At 48.1% G+C, this 23753-nt stretch overlaps 1 protein-coding gene across 1 annotated transcript; it reads right to left on the bottom strand.

Annotated features, from left to right (window-relative positions):
• Window positions 1-5963: 5963 nt before the first annotated feature.
• Window positions 5964-10913, bottom strand: NKX1-1 (NK1 homeobox 1). The gene is made up of 3 exons (XM_064419274.1): window positions 10484-10913; window positions 6531-6742; window positions 5964-6488 (listed from the first exon to the last, which is right to left on the bottom strand). Exons 1-3 carry the CDS (start codon window positions 10911-10913, stop codon window positions 5964-5966), a joined length of 1167 nt encoding a protein of 388 aa, XP_064275344.1.
• Window positions 10914-23753: the final 12840 nt, after the last annotated feature.

Below are 23753 nucleotides of genomic sequence, written 5' to 3'. Positions count from 1 at the left end.
TTGTTGAATAACCATTTCTGCCGACATTCCAATTTGCATAATGACAACGTGTTGGCATTGCATCCACCATTAATTTGCTGTATTTATAATGCCATTATGCAGCCACTCTTATCCTCATGCACTGTAAAAGGTATATGGAAATATAATATATGATGCTGCTTGTTTGGAAATTGCTTTTGGATGTCTTTGAATTTTTGTAATAGCATTTTTGGCAGCTGAAGGCTAACAGCACCACCAGGAGAGTCTGCCACACGGTTTCACTGGGGCAGAAATTAAATGCTGCTTCCACATGTGCATGAGAGTTTATTTTCCCAGTGCTGGAGCAGAAGCAGCAGAGGTGAGTGTGATCAGGTGTGGTGCTCAAGGCAAACACGGTATTTCACTCCAAATCACCCCTACAAGGCACAATGCTGGTGCTTGAAGTCCCAAAGAGCATCCTTAATCACAGCTCTCAAAACATTTAGCAGGTCACAGGGAGTGCAGCTTGGTGCTCCTGGTCATCACAAGGAGTTGGAGGAGCCCAAGCAGCAGCTCGTTCAGATGTTCTCTTCCTGCACTTCTCCCCTCCTGCAGACTTTGGGAACCAAGGAACAGGAAATAAACTTGTCACTCTACCTGTGCTACAGTGAAAAGGCAGGAAAGAGTCCCTGTATGTGCAGGATGAGTTCTTGTAATGTAAGTGTGTGGTTACAGAGGGAAAAAAAATTACAAAGAAAGAAAAAGAGCTATAATTCATTTATTTGTACTAAGTTTAGTAGAATTATTTTGCTTCTCTTGAAAAAGCAACAGTTTACTGAAGGGGATGAATATTTACAGTGTAAACCATCACCCCACATAAATTATGTGACAATTAAAATAAATAATTAAAATAAATTACGGTGACAATATTTCACTTCTTTGCTGTGCTGTCATCTCTCTTTCATTGTCATTGTAAAATATTTCTGTGTCATTGCAGAGAAGAAAATCTAGAAGATGTATTCTAAAATAAAGTCTATCACTTTGAGTGAACCTGGCTCGTTTTAGCTACCTGACCCTGTGTCACATCATAAGAATAAATTAGTAAATCATATGCAGATATTGCCTGACCCTGCATGTCCAGATTTGATGTTCTGGCCATGCTCTGGCTGCTTCCCTATCGATACAAGGCTCATCCATAGGATTTCCAGCATCAACAGGATTTCTCCTGAGTGGGCACATAGCTGCAGTTTGCCAGGGCTTTGATGACCTGTTTTAAAGCTTATTCTGTATCATGAACTCACATCTCTGCCAGACAGCATCAGGAAAGGAGAAAGAGCTCTTCCTGCCAGGGTTGTTTTCACTGTGACAGCCCCATTCTGTCCACCTGAGATGTCTGTTTAACGTGAGCATGTTAACAGAGCAAGAGGGAAAGAAGTAAAAAACCCACCACAGCAGACAGAGAAGAATGTGGTTTATGTAAACCATTTATGTGAGCCCACTTTGAGCAACAAACTGATGAGGATCCTCTTTTTTTTTACTTGCCTGTCCCCTTCTTCCCCAGTGTTCTTCTGTTCCCTGCCTTGGTTTATCTCCCAGACTCTGGAAAATCTTCCAATATCAGAAAAAAAATCTTTCCTTTTACTTGCTCTTAAGAAAGGCTCTACAACAAACATATTTACTTGGTTACCTTTGAGACAGAACCTGAAGACTAAAAATACCCAAACATTGTAAAATAATTTTCCTTTGAGTATTTAAATTCAACTGTTTAAGCAGAATTATTTTGTCAGGTAATACAATAATTAATTAATATTTGTTAATACAGCAGAGTGCAAACAGACATCATGGTGTATTTTTGGAAAATGGGTTTAAGTTTATACAGACAAAGCTTTATTTTTAACATTTCACTTTTGTAGTATAAGACTAGAAACGTGTAACATGACTGAGTTCAGTCTGAAACAGAAGCTCTGAAATACATGTAAAAAACCCATAAGAATTAAAAAAGTAACTCCCTGCACCCTGCTCAGGTGGAAACAACTCAAGAAATTTTTGTAGGTGATAATACAGAACTGGTTTGCAATGACTTTGTGAAACATCATTGACTGCTGAGTGAAATCAATGACACAAAATATTTGAAATATTTTTCCGTTCTCTCTGAATTGTTTGGAATGTATCTGCCTGTATTTATGTGCTTTTTTCTGTTGCTTTGATTGTAAGACATTTTACTGAACAACTGAAACTTGTTCAGTATATGCTGAAGTATATGAAGTAAGACAAAGCATTTTCCTTTTTTTTTAATCTCATTCATTCACAGAGTGAACAGCAGTAAGATGCAATTAATATCTGCAACTTTTCTTACTAATACAAGTTTACACCCTTGGATTTAACATTGATTTCATGGGAATTAGCCAAAAATATGCTGATGCCCCGGATCATCTCTGGTACCTGCCAAAGACATCACTTGAACACATTGGATCAGGGTTTGAATGTGCTGCTGAGTCTGTCAGAGCTGGGACTCTGCCCTCTGGCAAAGGCTTTGCTCAGCGTCCCCTTGGATGTGTTCTGTGTCCTGAATCACCCAACGCTAAATTTTATGAATGAATAATAAAGTAATTAAAAAGACAATTTGACTGACAGAATGGAGCAGAGCAAACACCTCCTGCTTGTGCCATAGCCCTCATCCCCTCAGTCAGAATGTTCTGCTTGCTCTGCTCCAGGGCTCGTTGATGCTTCATGGAAAATGAGCTCCAAGAGCCCCGTGCAGGGCAGCAGGGACACCAGGCAGGCACCACGTGGGAATTGGCTTTGGGCCTTGCTGGGGGGTCACTGGGGGAGCTTTGGGGGATTTCTGTGACTATTTAATGGGACAAAAGCTGCACCAAGCCCTGTTTGACTCTCCTGCAGAGCCAGAGTGCCAGCAGGCAGGAACGGGGGGATGGAGCTGGGAGGTTCAGGCAGGTGAGAGCATTTTGCTTTAGCACTCCAGAGGATGGGCACTCCCACCTGAGATGTTCCCCAACAGCTGCCCTGTGTCCACACCACCAGGCTTCTCACTGCCAAGTTCACACCCACACTCTGATCCAGCACCACGAGCCAGCTGCAGAGTTTTGGTCCAGGGGGCATTATTTGAGTTGGCTCTTTGGTGTTGGTGCTCCAAATGTCCCCTGGACACAGACTGTGAGCAGAGTGTAAAACATGCCCTACACCACTGCAGGCGCAGCACACTGGGGAAGACACACACTCGAGTTGAGGCTGTGCAGCCCTGCTCTAGAATTTTATGATCTCAGACCTCTGGAAGAGGCACTGGAGCAAGGGTTATCAATAACTTCCTAAACTATGCTGAGAAAGATACCTGCGGCTGTTTCCAGCGCTGCCATAAAATGTGAGAAGCCTTGTTAAACTGCATTTAATGACTGGGAATCTCAGGCTAACTGACTCCTTCATCCAGCAGCTGTGAGTAATAATACTCACATGAGCAGGTTTCACTGGCAGGACACTAACCAGCCTGGAGTAGGGGAATCCTGCACTCTGAACCTCTCCTGTTGAAGCCAAATTATTTCCCACTGGCAGGGAACAGCTTGGAGCTCCTGGAGTGCAGACAGGGGTTGAATTATCTCTTTATTCAGCTGTGACATGCCTCACCTGAGCTAGCAAACTCACTCAAACCTGGTGCACAACAGCATAGTGTGGGAGAAATTCCCCAGTGCCTGTTTCCCAGTTTAGCTGGTTTTCTTCTACCAGTAAGAGCTGTGCAGAGCAGTACTCCAAGCGTTACTACTTGCCATGTTTTTCCCTGAAAATTTACTTCAGAACACCTTTCATCGTAAAAGATCTTATTTTCACAAACTCAAATGAGTCTGCTCAGAGACTCCTGGTGCTTGTACGTTTCTGCAGGGGGGGAAGTGAGAACCCGGAGCATCCGCCTCACCTGGAGCATCCCGCATCCTCCCCGCGGCTCCCGCACAGCGGAAACCTCAGCCCCTGGAAACACCCCCGGAAAAACCCTGGGAAAAGCCCTGCGGGGTCTGCAGCCGGCTCCGCTGCCCCCTTGTCTCCAACACCCGCGGTCCCGGCAGATTTTGTTTCCGCGGGAGGGCTGAAATATTTGATTCCATTCTGGAGAGGCTGTGAGGGAATGGGATGCGGCCATGCACAATCCCAGATCGGAGCCGTGCACAATCCCAGATCGGAGCCAGGATGAGGGAACCGGGAGGGAAAGGAGCTGAGCCCGGGGACCCCCGGCACCCGCCGGGCCGAGAGGAGGAGGATGCTCTGCTACCCAAAAATCCCTCCGGAAGACCGGAGGGATTCTAACCGGGTTCTTAGAATTGCCCCCGAGGAAAGAAAAGAAAAGAAAAGAAAAGAAAAGAAAAGAAAAGAAAAGAAAAGAAAAGAAAAGAAAAGAAAAGAAAAGAAAAGAAAAGAAAAGAAAAGAAAAGAAAAGAAAAGAAAAGAAAAGAAAAGAAAAGCCACAAAAACAACAACAACAACAACAACAAAAAATCCCAAAACCAAACCCAAACAACCCAAAAGAAAACCAAAAATCCCCCACACCTAAAATTAGTGGAAAATGAAAGCTCTTCCTTGGCGTGAGCTTTGGAGGCACTCCGGGAATGGGGAAACGCGGCACCAGCGTCCCTGCAGAGCCACCTCGGGGTGCTCACGGCTGTTATAGACTTTTTCTTTGAAAGTAAAAAAAAAAAAGAAAAAAGTATTATAAAAGGCCAATTTTGATACGAATTTAAAAGTAATCAGAGGAACGGCGATGAAAATATTATTTTATTTTTAAAGTTGTGGAATCTGAATGAAAGAGCCGATTTATTAAATTTACATAAATCCAAAATATCGGACTTCCCATCGGGGGAAACATGGCAGAGATGTCGGATTCCCCATATATATGATATTTATTTTGTCCGTAATATTGCGCAATCCGGCAAAGCCAATTAAGAAAATGCAAACGGGGAAACTAAGAAGGGAAATACCCTCCCTCGTACAAGAAGAAAAAAGTTTATTTGCGTATAAGAAATACGCTCTCAGAGTAAACGAAAAGAAAAAGGATGATGCAAGACATCCATCCGAGCGTCTCACGAGGCGTTTTCCAGAGGAAACTTGTCTTTCAAAGATCCACCCGAAAAGCAGGGACTCGCCACCACGGAAAGCGCCGTTTCTTTAGAGTTTATTGATTGATTTAAAGTGTTTAGCAAACAAAGTGCTCTCTTTATCACCTCTTGCTCTTACTCTCTCGTCTTATACATTAATTATAAAGTTAAAACTTTTTTTTATTATTATTATTTTGTAACAACCAGAAATATACAGAAATGTTTAACGTAAAAAAAACAGCCCTGCGCCCCAGGAGCCGCCCTCGCCGCCCCTTCCCGGGCGGGACCCCCGGCCCCGCTCGGGGGTCGATGGACAGTGACGTTTGTACAAAATATCCCTCGTCACCGTGAGGTCACGGCAGGGAGCGGCTCCTCTTCGCTTCTGCAGCGTCCAGGGACAGGACCGATAGTTCTCCGTTTTACCCTGAGAGTCAAATGGGTACATAATCTGTTTTTTTTTTTTCTTTTAAAGTCTTTCGCTAGTGGCCAGACCAGATAATAATAAAAAGGCAAATAATATTAATAATAATTATTAAATTAATTAAACCCACATAGCAACGAGGGACGGTGAAAATAAAAATACGGGTAACGATGATTTACATCTACTTGTATGTACACGGGGGAGGGAGGTTCCTCCTCCTGCTTCCCTCGGCAGCGCAGTCCGCACGCATCGCGTACAAAAAGGGTCGTGGGAAGGCCCGAGGGCGGGGAGCCTCTGGCCGCTCCTTTCACCCCCGGGGTGGCCGCAGGAACGCGGGGCTGTCCCTTCCCCCGGGTTTTCGGTTCTCGGTTTCTCCTCTCGGTTCGTGCTGTGAGCGGCCCCCGGGGTGATCCTCGGAGGGGCGGCGGGCACAGCGGGAAGGAGCCGGGAGCGAGGAGGAGGAGGAGAAGGAGGAAGGAGCGTCGGGCTTATAGGTGCGGGGTGTAGAAAGCCGGAGCGCCGTAAGTCTGCGAGCCCAGGACGAAGGGCGACAGGACGGCGGGGCTGGGCAGGAAGGGCAGCTGGGCGGCGCAGACCAGCCCTCCGGCCGGGTGCCCGGCGTAGCTGCCGGGGCCGTGCATGGAGAGCGGGGTGCCCATGGGCGGCGAGTGGCTGAGCGGGCTGAGCCCCCCCGGCAGCGCCCCGCCGCCCAGCCCGGCCCCGGCCCCGCCGCCGCCGCCGCCGCCCGTGGGCGCGCTGGTGTCGGCGCCCGGGTTCTGCTTCTTCCACTTGGTGCGCCGGTTCTGGAACCAGATCTTCACCTGCGTCTCGGTCAGGCTGAGCGACAGCGCCAGGTTGAGGCGCTCGCAGACCGACAGGTACCGCGTGGACTTGAACTTGTTTTCCAGCGCCACCAGCTGCTCGTAGGTGAAGGCTGTCCGCGCCCGCCGGGGCTTGCCCGACTTGGAGTCCGAGCCCGTCCGCTTCCTCTTGGGCTTGGCCTGCGGGCCGGGCTGCGCCCCGACGGGCGGCGGCGGCGGAGGGGGCGGCGGCACGGCCCCGGCCTCGGGCGGCTCGGCTCGGAGCGGGCCCGGCTCGGGCTCCGCGGGCGCCGCGGGGCCGGAGCCGCCGCTGCTGCTGCCGCTGCTGCTGCCGCTCTCCTCGCTGCACAGCTCCTCGTCGTCCTGCAGCTCGCTGTCGGGGCTGCGGCTCGGCCGGCTGCTGTAGTCCAGCTCGCACTCCTCGGCCTTGTAGAGCTCCCCGTCCTCTGCGGACAAGCGACAGCCGCTGTTAGGGCTCCTGGCCCGGCCCGGCCCCCGCCCCGCCCGCCCCCAGCCCCACGCGGGGTCCCCTCGGGACAGGGCTGCCCGGCTATCGGGGATGCGGCCGGGCCGGGCCCTGGGCTGCGGGCTCGCCCTGAGCCGGGCTGGGCTGGGCTGGGGACAGGGCAGGGACAGGGCGGCAGCGGCGGGGATGGAGCTCGGGACTGCGGCTCTGCGGCCGGGAAGGGGCTGTGCAGCCCGGGGAGGCTGCCCCTTCCGAGGCACCCATCCTCGGCAAGAGCCGGTACCAGCCCTGGCCGGGATAGGGGATGTTCCCTGGCCGGGAAGGGGCTGTGCAGCCCGGGGAGGCTGCCCCTTCCGAGGCACCCATCCTCGGCAAGAGCCGGTACCAGACCTGGCCGGGATAGGGGATGTTCCCCCTTCCCACGGCCACCAGCGCGCCCACCAAACACCCGAGGGCTGGAAAGGCCTTTGGGGGGGCAGCAGGGCGAGCATCCCCGGGGTGCCCCGGGGGGCAGCGGGGCGCTGGAAGCGGCGAGGAGCGGCCGGGGAGAAGCCCCTGCCCGGGCCGAGCCAGCCGTGCCTGGGGAGCGGGCAGCAGGGATGTCAAAGAGCCTCTAACAATTTTAGTGACGGAAATCTCCGAATCGATGGGCGATTTGCTGGGTTTTGCTCTGGCATTTTTAACCCTTCCTGCGTCTGGTTTGACCTCTTGTCACTTCCCGAGATGGAAGTATTAAAGTGGAGTAAATACTTGTATTGATTAGCAGAGCAGATACAAACTTAATTAAACTCATTTTGTGCAATGTACAAACTAGTTAACGGTCATTTAATTTATTTGGGTTTATATTACGCTCCAATTAACGGGTCTCCATCGGAGAACAGGGTAATTATCCGATATTTAAGGCTATTGGACTTCTGCTGACGATTCTGTCATTATGAAGCCTGAGAGCAAATCGCTTTTTCCGGAGAACCGGCTCCTCCTCATCCCGGCCGGGCCCGGGCTCCTTCGGGGGAGCGAATCCTCCCCGGGACGGGGCTGGGGGGGACAGGTCGGGGGCAGAGCCGCGTGAGTACCGTCCCTTTTCTCCAGTGCTTTCAGACATCCTAAACTTCCCTCCTCTCACTTCTGCCACGGGGCTGTAGCTCCGGGAACCCCTAATCAAGGACTCCTTTAACTTGGTTAACCGAGATACGCAAACAGGAAATGAACCGCTGGCCTGTCACCCTCATCCCGTCCGCGGTTTAGTTGTTTTTAATCGTCCCCCAAACCTGAGCACGCCTCAAATTTGCTCCGTATCCTCGCGCAGGACCCCCTAACTCCCGCACGTAAAATTAGGGCTGGTTTTGGAAGTGTGTTTGGTTCAACGCGCTGATTTCAGATATGGCTGGTTGAGTAGGAGAAATAAGGGCAGAGTACTGTTGTCCTTGTCACTCCGAAAATATCCCTTAATTACTCAGGGTTCATTAAGAGCCCTTTCCAGCTTTCTGTCCAGTGGAAAACGCGGGCGATCGCCGCCGAGCAGCTGAGAACCGGGTCACTTTTCTCCCGGCCCGACCCGGTGAGTGCAGACAAGCGTCCTGCAACCTGTAGGACCCGCTAGAAATTGCGGGGCGTCATTTTTTTACAGCAACGATTTATAAAAAGTGCGTGTGGCTGCTCCTGCGGGGCAGACTCGGGGGCTGAGCGCAGCCGCAGCACCCACCCACGGACCGGGAACCCGCAGCTGGAATTTCGGAGTTTAATTTTCCCTCTAGGGAATCCCAGCCGTTGGGCAACTAAATTTTTTTTTTAAGACAAAAAAATGCACCGCGAGTAGAACTGGCGACGGAGATGGACGCCGGGCTTGTTATTTTAATTTTGTTTGTTTGTTTGTTTTTAGGGAATAGGTTAAATGGTAATTTAGTGGGGAGTTTACACTGTTATTTTTAACATTAAAATAGTTTTACGACCGGCAATTGACGAGCGTTGTTTTCACTCTCATTTGGCCCGAAAGTCTTTGCATTTTTCGGAGGGGTTGGTACTTTTCTGGACAGAGCTACTTTACAGAACATTTCTCCTAGACTAAGCCACCACTTGAACTAATATTAATTACGATGGGGAAAGAGAATAATTAAATTTCGTGATTTTCGAGCAGTCCCAGATCTATTTCTGGCCACTGCCATAACATTTAGGCGATGTGACCGAGGGATTCCATGTGTGGAATGTTTGGGGAACTTGTCAGCGAAGCGCACCGCGCTGTGATGCCTCCAAACATATTTATTTTGAGAGAAGAGATGGAGTTGCATTTCTCTCCTTGTCTGGAGATAAAAGTGTGAGATTAACTGACAGGTTAACCTCGTCAGTCTTTCTGATCGCCCAGATCTATTTAATATGACGAAAGTCAGATGAGTTTAGAGGAATAATTACTCCAGCTCCGCACTGCCTTTAAAAATCTCTTTTGAATTCTATTAGTGCCCCATTCCTGCTGTTGCTTTACAGATGAAAAACGCGTCATGGCTCGGACTGAAGCAGATTCCAGACCTCTTTCACTGCCGGATTTTACTTGGCAGAGTCCCGCTATGGTGGGATTGGAAACCTCCGAGTCCCCTCTCTCCCCCCAGACACAGAGAAAGTAATTTTTCCTAAGCCGAAAAGTTTATCCCCTGTAGCTCGCTGCCTCTTCTTTCCCCTCTCTGGACATGGAATAACTATAGATATTTTCCTCAACGACAGCGTTTGCCCGGAAACCCTCCGTGATCCCCAGAGTCGCGGTGTTTAGAGGTGAGAAAGTTGGGATATTCGGACCCAGAAAGAAAAAGCAATCTACAGCTTGGGTCGAATGCAATTCCCGATCAATAGCGAGCCCTAATAAGTGTAATAGGTTTTAATCGAGTAATTATCCGAATTTTGACCCTATAATTTAGATGTTAGGGAAGAGTTTGCAAGGTGCTTGAAAGAGATATGCACAATTCGATAATAGGATATCGATCCAAGCAGTCCTACATGCCACTCTGGGGCGATTTTCCCCATTATCCAGCCTCTTTACGCTGCTAAGCACATTTTACCTTAAATGTAATCGAAGGAATTTAATTGTTTTTCCAGAGATAACCAGCATTTTGTCACAATTAGTCTGATTTGTCCTAAAAAAGCCAAGGGGAGAGAGAAAATTGAATCTGTCGCCCAGAGCAACGGGCGGCAGCGGCGGGGGGAGGACGGGAGAGGGTCCGAGGCTGGGGACAGGAGACACAAAGTCACAAACGCCTGGGGGGGCCCAGGAGAAGTGGGGGTACCAAGGGAGGCTCGTCGCACCCTCGGAGCCGGGGCTCCGGCCCTCCGGAGCCGGAGGAGCCGCTTCCAAGTTTGGCTGAGCCGGAGTTCACAGGCAGCACTGGCCGTCCCTGCGAGGAGGAGGAGGAGGATGAGGATGGCGGGGTTCCTGCCCAGCCAGGCCGGCATCCCTGGGGTCGGTCCTGCCACTCTCGGGGGTGCAGGGCACGAACAGCCCCGGGGCCCGCCGCCACCTCCGGCCTGTCCCGGGAGGATGCTCCCGGCTCCCCCCTTGCATCCTGGCTCAGAATTCCACCTCCCTCCGTCCAGGAGAGCAGCTCCCTGCCCGGAGCCGGCTGCCGGCAGAGCCCCGGTGCCCGGGGGAAGGATGCGGGGTCAAAGCATGCGAGACCCCGCTGGGGGAACGCGGGGCAGCCCCGCCTCGGAGGGGCTCCGAGCCCCCAGACCTACTTACTGATCAGCTCTGCGGGCTTCTTGCACGCGTCGAAATCTTCCGCGAGAGCCTTTTGCTCGGCCAGCTCCGTCGCTGAGTCCTCGGGCTTATCCTCCGCCCCCAGCGTGAACTCGGTCCCCGCCGATTTGTACAAGCCCGCGCACTGCCGCCGCTTGCTGTTGAACTTGTTAGGGTCCAGGATGTCGAGCACGGAGAAGGAGGTGGTTCTGTGCACCACGGGCAGCGCGGCCACTGCCCCCTCTTGCCCGGGGGTGTTGCTCTGGCTGTCCCCTTGCCTGTCCCGGCTGGCGGGGCAGTAGAGCGGCTGCTCCCCGCGGCTGTCCATGCCTTCCCCGTGGCAGCCGCCGATGCCGGCCGCGGGGGCTGTCACCGCCGCCGCCGCCGCTGCCGGGATGGAGATGTCACCGACCTTGTCTCTGCTCACATTCATGACTCTTCGCAGAGCCCCTCTCGGTTGCAGCTTGTCCCCCCTGCCCTCCCCTCTGGCTCTCCCCCTCCTTCCTCCGGCGAAGTTGATCTGGAAACTCCTCCCCGGCTCCGCTCCGGCTCAGGACGAGTCGCTGCCTTCAGCTCCCCGGGGCTGCGCTGGGTCCAGCCGCCGGGAGCCTCCGCGGGAGGCAGGGAGTCACAAGGTGATGCTCGGCTCACAGCCTCCACTCAGCTGCTCCTTCTTCCTTCTCATCATCCTCGCCAGGCTGCCCAGGCGCTCCCGCCCCCCCCCCCCCTCCCTTCTCTCTCGCTCGCACACACAGAGGCAAGGCTGTATCTTATTTATGCATTCATATTTAGCACTGGATTGTAATTGGCTACAAATTAATCCCTTGCCCATAATAGTCTGTAATCTTCATCACTGGAAGAGAGACGCGTTGGAAGAGTGTGCCGGGGGGAGGGGGGCAGAGAGGGAGAGAGCGAATGAAGGATGGTGTTGGCTGTGATATACTTGGCTGTCAGCTCTGTTTCAGCACACCTCCACTCATCTGGAAAGCATCTAAATAGCCTTATTTGGAGAAGTGGGAGGAGATGACGCTTTCTTTTAAATAATTGCGGGATCAATATAAAGAAGATATTATACACGGAAAATGGGAACTTAAGGTCTTCCATCCCTAATAGTGGAGTTAGATGATCAAAAGGGGATTATCTGTGTGTGTGTGTGTGTGTGGGCTCAGAGGTGTTAGCCCCCAGCACCTGTTTCCCTTCCCTGCTGGGTTTATTAAATTAGAACAAAAGGAAAAAATTATGGACGGAGGTTTAGCAGTTGGAGCGAAGCTTGTGTCCGCGGACACACACACCCTCACATGCTTCTTTCTCTTCCTTAGCTAATTAATTAAAATTAAATCTCAAACGTAAGTGCCAGGAAAGTGCCAGAAGAAAATTAATACGTTTAAACGGCACAAGGCAAAACACGACGATAAATAAATCCTGAGTAGCTGTGAGAAAAGGTCTATTCCTTCCCATGCAAGGAGTAAAGGAATAAAGTAAACCAGACCTAAGTTCCACTTTCGAAAAAATACTCTGTTATTATAAACGGTTTTAATTGTAGAAAATTAAGACATTGGAATAAAATTGTCAGTGAATTATACAGCATGTTTTCCCACCCTCTACCTAATTTCCTTCCCTTTCGTGTATAGTTGTGTGTTCTTTGATCATATCAATTTCATTCTTGTTTTGGACGCTCCAGTCGCTACTCAGTTTGAATTAGCTGCCAGGAGAAAAAAAAAAAGGGGGGGGGCGGTAGGAAAATAGAGAAAGCATAAAAGGAAAATTAGATTTTTTTTTGTCTTTGAGGCTGGTGACACATACAAGGACAGGTCCTTTGCAATTACCGCGGGCAATGATCCTTTAGAAAGCAGAAATTAAAAGTTGGGAGAAATAATGGGTAAAACAATCAGCTTGTAATTTTGGTAGGTCTTGGACATGATTAGTCCATCAGCGGGCTGGGCCCAGGGGAGTCCCGCTGAGCCGGAGCCCACAACAGCCCCCGCTCATATATTATACACCAGCCCTTAGATTTTAATCAGACGCCACAACAGTGTCCTTTCTCTTTTATGACTTTATTATGCTTTATCTTTAAATTATAAATCACCTCCTGGGTTGAAATGGTATGTATAATCTCCGATCATGTGTAGGTAATTACCTCTCCCCCTTGTCCTGACCTCACCGACGGGGCTGCCACGAACGCGCAGCGAGAGCGAAGTTTTAATCTGCGTGTGCACACACTCACACGATTTGTTTGTTTGTTTGTTTGTTAACAGCTCCTCTTTCCTTCCTCCTCCGGCCGTGCTCCTGGTCCCATCTTTTCTTTCGGAAAAATTTTCCTCACATCACTCCTGCCCGCAGCGCTGGGATATTATTTATGAAAAATAGGTTTAGGTAGTGTAAGTGACTCGGCTGAGTCAGATTCGCTGTCGTACTCGACTGTACCTGTACTATTTGTACCTCTTTTTTGGGGACGAGTGAGGGGTGGGGAGAGAATGGGGTTATTTGGGGGCAGCGGTGGTAGGAATATTTTTTATATTCCTCTTAGAAAAAAAAAAAAAATCCAAATTGTAATTGAGTCCTGTGCCCGGGACCGCTCCCAGGCGTGCGGAACCCGGAGCGGCGACATCAGCACAATTCCCGGGTTAGCGCTGGGTGCTGGCAGCAGAAGGAGCCGCATCCCTGGGGAGCACCACGGGACAGAGGACCCTCCTGTTCTTCCCGATGGCTCCCAGACACCGCCGGGCAGCGGCAGACACAGCCCCCACTCCGGGAGCAGCGATGCTGGGCAGGCACCGCCGGGACCCCCGGCCCGCACGGCGCTTTGTTTGCCGGCGGTTTAAAGCCAGTGTTATAAAGATGTTCTATTGCTCCTAATCACAATTGATTGTCAATTAGAGCCTCATTTGTGCAATCTCCATCCATCTGCCATCTCTGGTTATCTGTTCACCAGAAAGTTAGCGCTGATTATGGGGCCCTAGATGAGTTGTGACATGTAATATCTCGCCAGTGGTCGGGCCGGGTGACCGGTCCCATCTTCCTCTCTCTCCATTTTCCGTGCAGGATGGGCCGGGAGCAGCCTCTCCCGAGTCACCCGTCCTGCGGGAGCAGCTCAGAGGGGGCCGGGGGTGAGGGGCTGCCAGAGCCCCCCAAGAGAGGCGGCACCGGCTCCGTGCAGAGCCAGCTCCGCGTATTTTGGGCCCGGATCCCTTGCCCTGCTGAGGAAAGCTCCCACGGAAACCTTTCCTTCTCCGAAATAAATAGGGAATCACACGGAGCACCCTCGCGTCTTTACGAGCCTGCCCGCCGCAGCGATGGTTATCTCTGTAGTTAGGCTGAATTATACCTGCGGGGAGGTGATAATTCCAGAGCCTGGAGGCACCAGAGCCAGAGCCTCTCCCGGGAGCCGCCAGCCCCGAGCCCCGTGTGCTCCCGGGTGTCGCGTCTGAGGACGGGACCTGCCTTGGCCCGGGCAGGTGAGACCCCCGAGGGCTCTGTCCCCGCCGCCCTTGGTGCCCTTCACACCACGAGGGAGCCAGGCCGGGCACTCCGCAGGTTCCGGGGTGCTTTTAACTTTATCACTTAATACCTATTTTCAAATTATATTTCAGTGACCTCCAGATCAACAAACAACCTTCTTTCTTTTTTCTTATTTTTTTTTCTTTTTTTACTCCAGCCATCCCTCTCCCCGTCCCTTGGGGTCTGGAGCTTCGGGTAATTAAGGGCATTTATCGCCGCGGTAAAACAATTTAGCAGCCCGAGAAGGTCACTCTGGTGGCTGCAGCAGGCGCGGAGGCTCCGCGTCCCTCCGCGCTCGCAGCCCCAGCGCAGCGGGTCCCGCGGGCCGGGGCTTTCCACGGCCGAGTCTGCCCGGCTGGGGGGGACCAGGACCTCCCTGGGACTTCTGGACTTGCCCATGTTGTTTCCCAGTGCAATCGGACTCCAAGATTCATCTTGCTTTGAATGGGTTACTCTCACAACATTATTATTATTATTATTATTATTATTATTATTATTATTATTATTATTATTATTATTATTATTATTATTATTATTATTATAATATTCTACTGCCTTTGCTTCAGGGGCTGCAGGCAAGCGCAGGATCAGTCCCTGAGCCTCACTCGTGGCTCTTGGTCTCATCCTGATTTGGTGCCCCCCGGGTGTCTCCCCGTGCAGGGCAGAACCGAGGAGCAGCGGTCACCTCGGGATTCCCCTCTTCCCTCGGGAAAGTGGGGATCCATCCATACACACCCACCCCCGAACTGAAATCAGGGAATTAATTAACTCTACCCACGAAGGCAAATGATTTAGGGAGAAAAAAAGAGATTCTGAAGCAGATCTCGCCCTCTATCAATGCGGTGTCAGGTCCTCATAGTAGAAGATTTAAAAGCCCTGGGGATTCCAGGTTAGAGTAGTAATGAGCTTAATTGAGGTTAATGCTTCCTGCACAGCTCCTTGATTATTAAATTAATATTATCACACACATGAATCATAATTAGAAGTTTAAATAATGCTCTAGGGGAATCCTCGGAGGATCTATTAAACAGTTCTCTTCCTCTCTCCGGCTCCCTCCCTGCTCCCGAGGGCAGCCCCGGGGGCGGCTGAGGATGGGCGCTGCTGGAGGGGCGCGGGGGGGGAGATGCCCCGAGTGTCACCGCGGGGACAGAGACGGGGACAGCGCACTCACGGTCCCTCCTCGCCCTTCAACCCTCATCCCGGCGGATCCCCGCTTCACCAGCCGCTCCTCCCCGCCCCCCGCCTCCTAATTTGGGCTCTTATCTCCCAGCACCCGGGAGTTTATATAAAATAACTAATAAAGTGCCTTGTTGTCACTTATCGCGGCTGGGATCGGCTCTGCAGGGGCTTTTTCACACCCCTCGCCAGAGCCGCTCCGTGTTGCTGGCGGGAGGCCGGAGGTGCCGCCGAGAGCATCCCGCCGGGATGCGGGGCAGGGAGCGGGGACGAGCGGGGACATCGCCCCGTGCTTGCCCCGGTACCGACCCCAGCTCCCGGTCCCGCGGCTCCAGCCCCTGGCACGGCCGTGACACGCGTGGGAAGCAGGATGGAGGTGCCTTTCCTGGCTGGGGGAGCGCCCCCGATCCTGCCCCCATCTCCCTGTCCGGGCGCTGCAGCACCGGGGATCCACCCGCGCTGCGAGGACCAGCGGCTCGATTATTCTTATTCTTATTCTTATTCTTATTCTTATTCTTATTCTTATTCTTATTCTTATTCTTATTCTTATTCTTATTCTTATTCTTATTCTTATTCTTATTCTTATTCTTATTCTTATTCTTATTCCTATTCCTATTCCTATTATTATTACTACTATTTCTAAGGGAAAATTGAAAAACGGAGAGAAGCAGTGGTGGAGGGGGCACACGCAGCCCCTCTGTATCGTGGGGGCCGTACATGTAAAGGGAAAAACAAAATAAAAGAGAAATCAGATGGCCGGCACACACGCAGCTCTCTCTTGCTCTCTCTTTCTCTTTCTATTTATTTTCCTCTCTGTTGCTGAAACATATTGAAGGGGGAGAAAAAGGAAACATTAAGATCAACTGTGAGCCTTGCCGACGGTTTAACGATTTCAAATGAGCTCTGACTCTGGTGAAAATCTGACAATTACCCATCAGGATGGCAGATGATGGTTAAAATTACCAGAAATCAATATTCTCACCGGGTGTCCCAGCCTGATAAGAGAGACCAAGACAATGTTGACTATTAAAGTCGACAGCTTGAGATATTACACTATTAGTTATGCTATTTTTAATAATCTATAATATTTGGGCTATAATTAATTAATTATACGGGTCAGATAATATCTGGGGCTGGAATGAGGTCTGAAGGGTCTATTAAGGTTGGTAATGAGAAAGGAGAAATCTAATCTAAGGACGAGGAGCCGTGAAGTAACAAATATACAACAGACTTCAGATAGAGCGAGAGGGAAGGAGAAGGGCTATTGCAGACTCAGTGCACACACCTCTGCTCTGCTCATCTCCAGGCAGGGGTGCTGCCCCTGATAGCATCTCCCCCTGCTCCTTTATGCAGGTACCCACTGCTCCTGGAACAGGCCTGGCTCTCACTGGGATGCTACAGTCCCTGGGAAGGCAGAGAAGGGAAAAGATTGGATGTGTATTAAGGAATTAATGCTAGAAAAAAGGAAAAAAAAACCCCAAACCCAACAAGTCATCTGTATCCATCCTGCCCCTGGCCCTAGCAGCAAATTCCTCTTAACATTGGGATGTGGGGATACTTCAGGCAGTTAATGAAGTTCCACCCTCCTTTCAAATACTTCTCTTCCCCCTGCTCACAGGTAGGGTCTGACATTGTCCCTGGCACCTAAACAGCCTCCAAGCAGCGGCTTCTGATCTATCTCTGCATCCCAATGGCACTAATGGGCATGAATGTGTGTGTAAACATCAGTGTCTGTGAATATAGGGATATATAATATAATGTATGGATTTTTTCTATAGGTAAAGATATTTATATAGGAATGTACAGAAAATATACATGAGGAAGAGTAAAAACACTGCATTGTAATGCACATCTATAAATACATTTATTTTTCTGTCTCGAAGTGCTAATGTGCGTTGCATGCATCAGGAACATAAAATGGCTTTATTCCCTTCTCTGCAAATGAGCTTCAAGCCAGACCCTGTCCATTATAAGCTCACTCCTTGCTCAGCGTTACTAACCAATATTCTAGGTGTGACACTCAGGGCTTTACCTATTTTACATCGATTATAAAAATTGCTCCTTCTGCTGCTACGATAATCCTTTTTCCAGGGGTGTATTATTTTTCATATTAGTTCTACCCTTATTAGTTACAGGAGGATGTGTTGAACAACATCCTTTTGTACAGAATGATGAAAACCACATTTTCTAGTTATGCTTAGATTAGCCAGGGTACTAATCCTTTCTTTTCCCAAGTAACATCTTAATTCCATAATTTCCAATAGGCCTCTCTTGGTTGTACTTTTCTCAGCATTCTACTTATAAAGCAGTCATTGTTGAGGGCTGGAAGTATTAAAAAAACCTCTTGCAATGGCAGACAACTTTCTGGGACAACTGTTTGATACAGTTCCACAGGATTTGTTCCTTCCCCACTTATTTATGTTGTTGGTTGAAACTCAAAACCAAGTCTGCATAAGATGCTCTGCTCCATGTCTCCTTTGCATCCAACATGGATATTTCCCTCTTATTCCACAGCCAGTGCCTAACCAAGGCTTTTGCAGCATGATGAGGTGCCAATCAAAGGCAAAACTGAGAAGCTGCTGGATGGACATGGGAAACAACTTCTGCAGGCACTGCTCACAGCCCCTCAGGCAGGAGCAGCCCTGAGGGCAGAGGAAGGTCCTTACCCAGCAGATGAGGAAGGGAGAAAAAAAGATCCTTCTGTTTCTTTCATTATTTCATATGCATAGGAGTAAAATAACAAGAAGATCTCAATGGTTTACTCCTGATGTTTATAGAAGAGGTTAGCAGTGCTGCCAGGACCTAGCAGTTGTGATGGGTCTGTGGAAATGTCTCCAGCTCATCAGTGGCTGTGTGGTTTTCAAACACTGCCAGATATTGGGAAGTGTGATTGTGCATGGGGCACTTGGAGGGAGCTGGCACTAAGTCCCCAAGTGTTTGAGGTCAGGAGCAGAGCAAGAAGCCAAATCAGCAGCCTAACCACTTCATTGCTCAGTAGGATAAGCCTGGTGAATTCAATGGCAGCTGCCACATCCCTCATTTGCCCATATTGGCAGGTTGCCTGTGTTTCCAATAGTCTGAGCTCCAGAAAATGGTGCCAGGGTCTCTACATAGTCAGGTCTCAGTTTTCTGACCAAGTTCTGCAAGATCCCAGGATTCTCCCATCTGCTGCAGAACTTCACTGATGTCCCCAAAACACTGCTTGTGGTGAAATTTGTTTTGGAAGGGACACAGCAGGCCCTCAGGTTGTTCACATAGTTATGAACTGAATCCCTCTTGTCAAAGACAACCTCAGATGGGTGAGCAGCACTCATCTCTTGTGATTTTGTTATTAAAGCATTTAGAAATGCAGGTGATAAAGATATGAGACACACCGAGAATAAAAAGATTACCCTTTTAGATCTAATCTAGAGAGTTAAGTCAAGGGGCAGCTCTATAAACTGGTGCAAATTAGGCTGGCTGTGTCAGCTGATTTACACAGGAGGGGGCTGAATGCAAAATTGCCTGATGCTTTTATTGTGAGACCTTGTTGACATTTGAAATCCTGCTCCTGTCAGTACTGAGAAACTTCCTGCATATTCAAGTAAGAGTGTAGAAGGCACTACCCAAAGTGCTTTTCTGACTGGGTTGGAGTGGTTTGAAGCATGCCTGCAGTTACTCCTCTCTCAACACTATGGCCCCAGCTGAGTGGTGGTAATTCACTATTCAGCTCCATACTGGGGAGGAGGGAAGGAAATTTTTTAGGCTGCCTAAATGCAGATTGAAAGCATGTTCTCTTATTTATAGCCAAACCAAGTGGGTATATTGAAGCATTTTGCAACCATTTTCTCTGCATTTAGAACAGATGCAAAAAACTGCATTAGGTAAGAAGCAATAGAATTGCTGTGGTACACCAAAATGTTTCTTAATTTAGGCATTTGGACGCCAAATGCAAGTTAGGACTCGCATTTTACCTGTTTATTCAACATGAAAATTAGGACCTGAACTCTCAGCCAGGAACCTTGGTACCTCAATCAGATTGATTTATAGTTTATTAATTATTTAAATTAAAAGCTGTAATATTCATCAAGCAGTTGGATTGATTGCTGTAAAAGATCCAAATAATGTTTGCTAATGTGTATGTGCTGGGGAAATTACTGGACACCTGACACATGGTATCTGCATTGTCAATCCTGCAGGAGGAAAAATTTGTGGAATCCATTGGTCAGGAATCCTAAATGGGAAGAAAAACCATCATAAAGCGTGGTAAGTCAGTGGCTGATAATAATGTGACATTTGGAATGCATACTTTTTGATATCAGTGGGAGAAGAGTAGGGAAAACAAGGAAATTATTTATAGAAAAGATGTAAAACTAACAGCTTGAAGTTCAAAGTAGCAAATAATCCTTTCCTGTCCCTAAATTAACAAAAAAAGAAAAAGAAAAAAAAAAAGGAGTAGTTAATTGAGTAATATTTATTGTACTTTGTAGTGAATCAACAATACCCAGAACACTAAAAACAAGTGTCAGCCAGTACAGTAATTGCAGTTACAGAAATAACAAACAGAACTATACCCTCAGCTATTTATAACTGAACTGCACTGGGCTTAGCTTAGAAAATAGTATCATTCTGTAAATGATATCACTCTCCACTAAGCAGAGCTGTGTGTCAAACCTGGAGTCCTTGCTCCAGTTTAACATCTGTTCAGGGAAAGCAGCACTTCTGTTTTTATCATTGGATGATGGGAATATAACTACAGCTGTATATATAACATTGCTTTGATAAGCATATCACACATTGAAGGAGAAGAAATCATAAATGGATCTATAAGTTGGTCTGGGACAATGGTTCTTTCCCATAAATGATATTTACTCCCATTTTCTGGTTATTGAAACAACTGCAGACACAGACAAGAAGAATAATCTGTACCTGCAGTTGAATAAGGATTGGCAACAAAATTCCCAGCTCTCAGATTCTCATAATAAACTTAGCATGGAAAGTACATCAGAATAGATTGGGATGGGAAAGATTCCCAAAATTACAAGTTTTGTCTTTCAATTCTGCTGTCCAAAACTTAATTGCCTATTCCACATTAGTTGTCTAGGCTGGCACCTTAATTATTGCATAGAAGAAAATGTTTCCATGGGGCATTTCATCCCACCTGTCTTGGATACCTTAGGATCCAAGGCACACAGAAAAATCACACAGGTGATAAGAAGCACCATTCCTTCTGCCTTTTCAGGAGAGAAAGCAGTCCAGGTTTCTGGTTGCAGCTTGCTGTTTAAACACATGGATACACACAACCATTTCCCAAGTGTTTTGAGAGACTGAGTGAAGGGCAGAAGTATTTTTGAAATTGATATTTCTGACACATTCTTTTTGCCTTAGTCCTACTTTTATTTCCAAACTGTAAAGGTGATGTTTTTGTACCAGACACATGTCCCTCTTAGTGAGCCATCAGTTGTGTCCTACCCTCTGATTTTAAGCCTCCCTGAAACCGAGGGGAATCTTGGTGTTAGTGGACACAGGCTCAGTTCAAAGACTGTTTCCCTCACATCTCCATTTAATTTTTAAGTGAATCAATTGCTGTAAAGCTGATGACACATGTATCTTTATTAGACTGCCCCAGTTATCAGTACAGGTTCACTTTGTACCCCCTTGGGTTGCCAAACACAATCTGTTTGACTGATGTCAGGTCCATTTCTGTGCATGATCATTCTTCCAGCAGTCAATACCGAGGTTTTTTAAGTTATTGACCAGACAGCTATTGGATGAGGCAGGGCCACATGGCCTACTGACCCAAAATACTGTAGCAAAAGTGGGGAAGATATGAAATCAATAACTTTATTGAAACAAATATCCAAGCCGACACCTTCTGCAGAAGGATTAAACGAAGAGGGCTCTGGTGGAAATGGGTCAAGCTGTGCATGGCTGATGCATGTAGGAATGCAGGCAGAAAATGGGAATTCACTTGGGAGGGAGGGGAGCACAGGAGCAACGTTTACTCCAGCATCAGGACCACAAAGCTGTGCAGTCCAGCCCAAGGACACACACAGGGTCTGAGGGACCAGGGTGTTCCTGGGATGACACTGCTGAGGACACTGTTTCTCCCCTGGTCCTTCAATAACCCCATCAGCTGCACCGAGGGGCTGCCCCTGTGTGTTTGCAGTGGCTGGGAGCTGTGAGGGGCACTGCCTGCCCTGGGCTGGCTGGCAAAGTGCTGATCATCAGTTTCCATCACTGACTTTGGGGAGGGGTTGTAGATTCTCAGTGACACCCAGGTTCTGGCAGCTCCTGGGGAGTTAGATGTGTACAAATATATTCTGTATGCACCTGTATTAGTCTTACATTTGAAGCTGTTTGCATGGCTTCACAAGGATGGAGAAACACTCTTAAACCCACACTCCATGCATAGGCACATTCTTTATTTGGTTAGTGTTTCAGATTTCATGGGTATTTTAAACTAACTAGCATAGCCTTGTCATCATTAACATGTGATTATGGGGCTTCTACAGTGTTGCTTTTCATCCTAAATGCTTGAGCAAAACCTCAGCCCTTTAGGTGAATCCAAGCATTTCTTAAAGCAGAAAATGTTGTTATCAGCACCAGTTAATACATAAAATCTTGCCATCGCTTACTGTGGAGCCACAAGAAAAATAATTTAATAAAATAAGTTACTTTATTTTCTCAAAAATAACATTTTGTGAAATGGTTGTGAAACACAGAGAAAAGAGAGAGTGAAGAAAAGCTCAATAAACAGCCATTTTATTACTGTTGCTAGAAATAAAATAAGGGTAAGGGAGACTTGGCTACTGTTTTATTGTAGCCGTGAATTCACTTCTTTCATTTAAGTGTCTGTCACATTAGTAGAAAAATACAGATCACTCTGAAGTGTGTACACTGGCAGTGACTATGCCCATTTTTCATTTTAAATAACTTTCAGCTATTTTTTCCTCTCCACAGTTGGAGGTGGAAGGCTGGTATAGGAAGGGGTTCAAAATAAAAGCAGCATTTTTTCGTGGGCTTTGGGTGAGAATTTGCCACAAGTGGCTTTGCTCAGTCCCCACTGTAATACATTCTCAGTTTAATTGAGGGAATTAAAATGAAAAGAATTAGCTTGAATATATGTGCTTTATTTAATACTGCCACAATATGTTAAACCTAATAACAAACCCAATTATTCCCAAATCACTTCTCACTATTGAATGTGTGTTTTGAGAACTGAAATGAATTAACTATGAAGTCACTTTGCATCAGTGTTTGGTGTACAGCAAGCATTTCTCTCTCTACCACAATGCTGACAAGATGGCTTTTAAGTCATCCCTAGCAGATATATGTAAGTTTAGCTGGATTAGCTGAGGATTGAAGCAACTTTAAAATGGGCTTGTGAAATAATTTTTAATAAAAAATATAATGTTTACACCATAAACAATACTAAGCTTTTATTTAATACATGTATTTTGGAGATGAACTTGAAAAAGGCCCAGTCATAGGAGACATGTAGGAGTTAGGATAGAAATTAACTCAATAATAAAATCCAAACAGGGGTTAGGTTCCTCCAAAGCGTGGTTCATGTTTCCTGCTCACATATGACACCCCTGTGGCACTTGCTGTTAAATTAGCCAGGTGCACTGGCAGCCCTGAAATCCCCTGGGCTGCCCCCAAACCACGGTGGCAGCAGGGCAAGGTGGAGGATTCTGCCCTCCTACATCTCTTTTGTGAGATCCCAGCTGCAGAGCTGCATCCAGCTCTGGCCCCTCAGCACAGGAATGATATTTACCTGTTGGAGCCGCTCCAAGGTGATCAGAGGGATGGAGAACCTCTCCTGTGAGGAAAGGCTGAGAGAATTGGGATGTTCAGCCTGGAGAAGGCTTCAGGTGACCTGACTGTGCTCCTCCAGTACCTGAAGAGAGCCCACAAGAAAGAGGGAGAGGGACTTTTTACTAGGGCAGGACAAGGGGGAGTGGCTTCCAGCTGAAAGAGAGTAGGTTTAAATTAGATATTAGGAAAAATTCTTACCTTGAGGGTGGTGAGGTTCCTTACAAGAACTGGTTGCTCAGAGAAGCTGTGGATGCCCCATCCCTGGCAGTGCTCAAGGACTGGTTGGATGGGGCTTGGAGCAACCTGGGATAGTGGAAGATATCCCTGCCCCTGGCAAAGGATAGGAACTAAGTGGTCATTAAATGTCCCTTTCAACTCAACCCATTTTATTGCTCAAAACTCTACCAAATGTAATGAAAAGCAGCAGAAAATTAAAAAAAAAAATGGGCTTCAAAGTTATATTAAAATAGCAAAGAGCATCAATAGTATTATGGTAGTGAATATCCCTGTAATGAGTCACCAGAGAGAACATGCAGCCATAGAATTCGTTTTTTTATGTAGAGACTCACCTCAATGAGATGTTTTACTGTAGCTTCTTCAGAGCTCGACTGTGAGCTGGTGTATTTTTTAACACACTCCAAATCTTTCCACGTTCTCTGTCTCTGTGTGGAAATATGTCTGTACTTCATCCCAATTCAGTAATAACAACTCTGTGTTTCTTGGCTGGTTCTGGCTCTTACATTTATTTGGATTTATGGGTTGTATTGCTTTGGATTTACAGAAAAAAGCTATGTTCTGA

Source organism: Passer domesticus, chromosome 4 (genome assembly GCF_036417665.1).
Source record: "Passer domesticus isolate bPasDom1 chromosome 4, bPasDom1.hap1, whole genome shotgun sequence".
Classification (NCBI taxonomy): Eukaryota; Metazoa; Chordata; class Aves; order Passeriformes; family Passeridae; genus Passer; species Passer domesticus.
This window is presented reverse-complemented; position numbering and strand designations above follow the sequence as displayed.

What these genes read in the sequence shown, in the direction of transcription:
- NKX1-1 (XM_064419274.1), bottom strand. Translation starts at nt 10,913, where the DNA reads ATGAATGTGAGCAGAGACAAGGTCGGTGACATCTCCATCCCGGCAGCG. An exon ending in GAAGCCCGCAGAGCTGATCA is followed by an intron (nt 6,743 to 10,483) that starts GTAAGTAGGTCT and finishes GCTTGTCCGCAG; the next exon opens with AGGACGGGGAGCTCTACAAG. An exon ending in AGCCGCCCGAGGCCGGGGCC is followed by an intron (nt 6,489 to 6,530) that starts GTGCCGCCGCCC and finishes GTCGGGGCGCAG; the next exon opens with CCCGGCCCGCAGGCCAAGCC.